Source organism: Colobus angolensis, unplaced genomic scaffold (assembly GCF_000951035.1).
Source record: "Colobus angolensis palliatus isolate OR3802 unplaced genomic scaffold, Cang.pa_1.0 Scaffold77, whole genome shotgun sequence".
In the NCBI taxonomy this organism is placed as follows: domain Eukaryota; kingdom Metazoa; phylum Chordata; class Mammalia; order Primates; family Cercopithecidae; genus Colobus; species Colobus angolensis.
Window position 1 is genome coordinate 2,273,455 of NW_012121487.1, and position 4,043 is coordinate 2,277,497.

At 48.8% G+C, this 4,043-nt stretch overlaps 1 protein-coding gene across 6 annotated transcripts in view; it reads left to right on the forward strand.

The window, feature by feature from the left end:
• The window catches only part of RUSC1 (RUN and SH3 domain containing 1), a 10,306-nt gene extending 7,345 nt beyond the window's left edge, over positions 1–2,961 (forward strand). For 5 of the 6 annotated variants that reach the window (XM_011928349.1, XM_011928350.1, XM_011928351.1 and 2 more), the window contains 2 exons: positions 673–798; positions 2,252–2,961. In XM_011928349.1, coding sequence (XP_011783739.1) covers positions 673–798; positions 2,252–2,420 — 295 coding nt within the window. In that variant the 3' untranslated portion in view covers positions 2,421–2,961. The remainder of the gene's footprint in view (positions 1–672; positions 799–2,251) is intronic. The other variant, XM_011928348.1, reaches the window with a different exon arrangement.
• Positions 2,962–4,043: the final 1,082 nt, after the last annotated feature.

The following is a 4,043-nucleotide window of genomic DNA, read 5'->3' on the forward strand; positions in this document are numbered from 1 at the left end:
AAAAAAAAAAAAAAAAAAACCTGCATATAGTTGAACTTGCGCATTTCAAACCTACTTTGTTCAAGGGTCAACTGTATTTACTATCTGGTCCTTTAGAAAAATGAAAAACAGCCTGGGCAACATGGTGAAACCCTGTCTCTATAGAAAAATACAAAAACTAGCTGGGCATGGTGGCACACACCTGGTGGTAGTCCCAGCTACTCTAGGAGGCTGAGGTGGGAGGACAGCTTGAGCCTAGGAGGTCGAGGCTGCAGTGAGCTGTAATCACACTGCTGCATTCCAGCCTGGGTGACAAAGCGAGACCCTGTCTCCTCTCCAAACAAATAAACAAACAAACAAAATTGCGAATCCCTGCTCCAGGCCTCAATAACTGGTGGTTCTTCAATGGCTTGAGATGTTCTCTAGCGGCCCTTTCGTTCTGAGCCTCTCTAGACCCTGCTGGGTCCATAGGTTCCTTGTGATTTGTGGTGTTGTGGACTTTTGTTGTCATCTCCCTCATCAGCCTGAAAATGCCTGTATCTAATAATTAACACTCTGCCCTCAGCAGTGACTAACTCCTGACCTCTTTTGAACCACAATTAGGCCCCTTAGCCTCTCCCTCCCTCCAAACCCCAGGGTTCTTTGGGTTTTCTGGAGGTGGGTTGAGCTGTGACCCTATGTCTCTTCTTTTAGGAGACCATCTAGCTGGCTGCCCCCGACAGTGAGTGTGTTGGCTCTTGTGAAGCGGGGGTTACCTCCTGAGACGCCTTCTCCTCAGGAGCTTGAGGCCTCAGCACCCAGCATGGTGCAAACCCATAGGTAAGGAGGACTGGGGAGGATGCACTAGTGTGTAACCATATATGCTATCACAGCATGGATGGGAGGTAGTGTAAAAAAACCTGGGCTTTAAAATAAGACCATGCTTAGTGTGCATTGCAGCTTTTCTATTTATTATCGATGTGTCACTCATTTGTCTGAGGCTTGGATTCTTTATTTTATTTTATTTTTTTGGAGACAGAGTCTTGCTCTGTCGCTCAGGCTGGAGTGCAGGGGCATGATCTCGGCTCACTGCAACCTCCCCATCCTGGGTTCTCCTGTCTCAGCCTACCGAGTAGCTGGGACTACAGTTGCCCGCCACCACACCCAGCTTTGTATTTTTTTTTTGAGACGGAGTCTAGCTCTGTCGCCAAGCTGGAGTACAGTGGGGCGATCTGGGCTCACTGCAATCTCCGCCTCTTGGGTTCAAGTGATTCTCCTGCTAAGCCTCCTGAGTAGCTGGGATTACAGGCACGTGCCGCCACGCCCAGCTAATTTTTGTATTTTTAGTAGAGAAGGGGGTTTCACCATGTTGGCCAGGATGGTCTCGATCTCCTGACCTTGTGATCCGCCTGCCTTGGCCTCCCAAAGTGCTGGGATTACAGGCCTGAGCCACTGTGCCCGGCCAATTTTTGCATTTTTAGTAGAGACAGGGTTTCACCGTGTTGTCCAGGCTGGTCTTAAACTCCTGGCCTCAAGTGATCTGCCCACCTCGGCCTCCCAAAGTGCTGGGATTACAGGTGGGAGCCACCACACCTGGTCACTAAGCATTTTATAAGAGCATTTGGCAGCTGGGCGCGGTGGATTACCTGAAGTCAGGAATTCAAGACCCGCCTGGTCAACATGGTGAAACCTCGTCTCTACTAAAAATACAAAAATTAGCCAGGCGTGGTGGTGGTGGGCACCTGTAGTCCCAGCTACTCGGGAGGCTGAGGCAGGAGAATTGCTTGAACCCAGGAGGCGGAGGCTGCCGAGATCACAGCACTGCACTCCAGCCTGGGGAACAGAGAGAGACTCTGTCTCAAAAAATAAATAAATAAATAAAAAGAGTAGATGGAGTAGTAGTAGATCGAAACACAAAACAGGTTTTGGTGATGGGTTGGATGTATGGAGTGAGATGCCCAGGTTTTTACCAGGAGCAAGTGTGGGTAGAAAGTGGTACTGTTTACCACTGTAGGTGACATGAGGAGGGACTGGTTTTGAGGGTGAGTCATTTCGTTTGCCTATGTTGAATTTGAAGCATCAGAGAGAAGTGCAAATAGTGTCAAATAAGCAGCTGGAGTGGGTCTGGCACTCAGGAGAAGGCTGGGGCCCCAGATAGAATGGTTCTCAAGTCCCTTCCAGAGCCCAATGTTCACTGAGCCGAACCAACAAAGGCACTCTAGAGGTGACACCTGGGGACAGCTGGGCACCCCTACCTCACTTCATCCCAGTATCTTCCTCTGGCTCCCCTCAGGGCAGTTCGGGCTCTCTGTGATCATACTGCTGCAAGACCTGACCAGTTGAGCTTCCGGCGTGGGGAAGTGCTGCGTGTCATTACCACAGTGGATGAGGACTGGCTCCGCTGTGGGCGGGATGGCGTGGAGGGTCTGGTGCCTGTGGGGTATACCTCCCTTGTTCTGTAGCCCTGGGATCCTTTCCTGCATATGTGTCTCCTTCCTGTCACCTGGGAATGGAATGGCCAGTGAACACCATCCCAGAAGCATTTTCCCTGTCTGCAAAATGACATTTCTTCCCACATTTCTGCTAATGTTTAAAATAAACTTTCCTTCTTCCCTCCTATACCAACCTGTAAGGTGAAATCTGCTCTTCTTCCAAATATATCAAAAGGGAATTGCCCTCCAGGAAATCCCTTTCCTTTTTCCCATCTGTATAAGAGAATGTCTTCCTTCCTATCTATCTGCAAAATGGAAATCTAGACCTCCTTCTTCATCCATAAGTGGACTGTGCCAGTACAATACATGCCTCAGCCCCCAAGCCTAGAAGGACCTCTAGTCTCCTTCCTGTGTATGGACTTCCTCACTCCACCCCTCTCACGTTGTCTGTATTGATAATGTACTCATGCTGTACTAGGTGCTGAAGCCTGGACACCCCTGGTGGGTGGGCCTGTGGTGATGATTTGCATCCTTCCTCCTTTGTCCCAATAAAGTATGGGAGTTGAATGTGTGTCTTTCACTGTGGGTTTCAGGACATAGGCTATAGGGGAGGAGAAAAAGGACCTCCTATGGGAGGCATAAGGCAGATGTTTCTTTTCGTTCTTAATGCTCCCTGAAGAATAGAGAAGTAGTCCCTCACTGGTTCCTGAATCTCACAAGTGCTTCTCTACTGTATGACTTTCTCTGTTTAGCTAGACTAATAGGATAGGAGCCTGCATAAATATGGGGGAGGAGAGAAGACTTAGCCCTTGAAATTGTACTTCATATCTGAGGTGAAGGGAAGGATTAAAGATTTGCACCGGGCACAGTGGCTCACACCTGTAATCCCAGCACTTTGAGAGGCTGAGGCAAACAGATCACTTGAGCTCAGGAGTTCGAAACCAGCCTTGGCAACATGGCAAAACCCTGTCTCTACAAAAAATTAGCCAGGTGTGGTGACACATGCCTGTGGTCCCAGCTAGTTGGAGGGCTGAGGCAGGAGGATCCTTTGAGCTGTGGAGGTCGAAGCTGCAGTGAGCTGAGATTGTGCCACTGCATTCCAGCCTGGGTGACAAAGTGAGAACCTGTTTCAAAACAACAACAAAGAGTTGTAAGAAATGTCACCATTTGTTCTACTAGCTGGGCGCGGTGGCTCACACCTATAATCCCAGCACTTTGGGAAGCCAAGGTGGGCAGATGACCAGGTCAGGAGATAAAGACCATCCTGGCTAACACAGTGAAACCCCATCTCTACTAAAAATACAAAAAAATTAGCGGGGGCATGGTGGCGGGGGCGCCTGTAGTTTCAGCTACGTGGGAGGCTGAGGCAGGAGAATGGTGTGAACCCAGGAGGCGGAGCTTGCAGTAAGCCGAGATTGCGCCACTGCACTCTGTCTCAAAAAAAAAAAAAAAAAAGAAATGTCACCATTTTTTCTACTTAGTATCTATCACTCTTTGATGATATAATGACGACAACAACAAAAAGTTCCAAGTAAAAGAGAAGCCAGGTGTGGTGGCTCATGTCTGTAGTCCCAGCACTTTGGGAGGCTGATGTGGGAGGACTGCTTGCGGTCAGGCAGTATAGCAAGACAGTCTATTAAAAAAAAAAAAAAA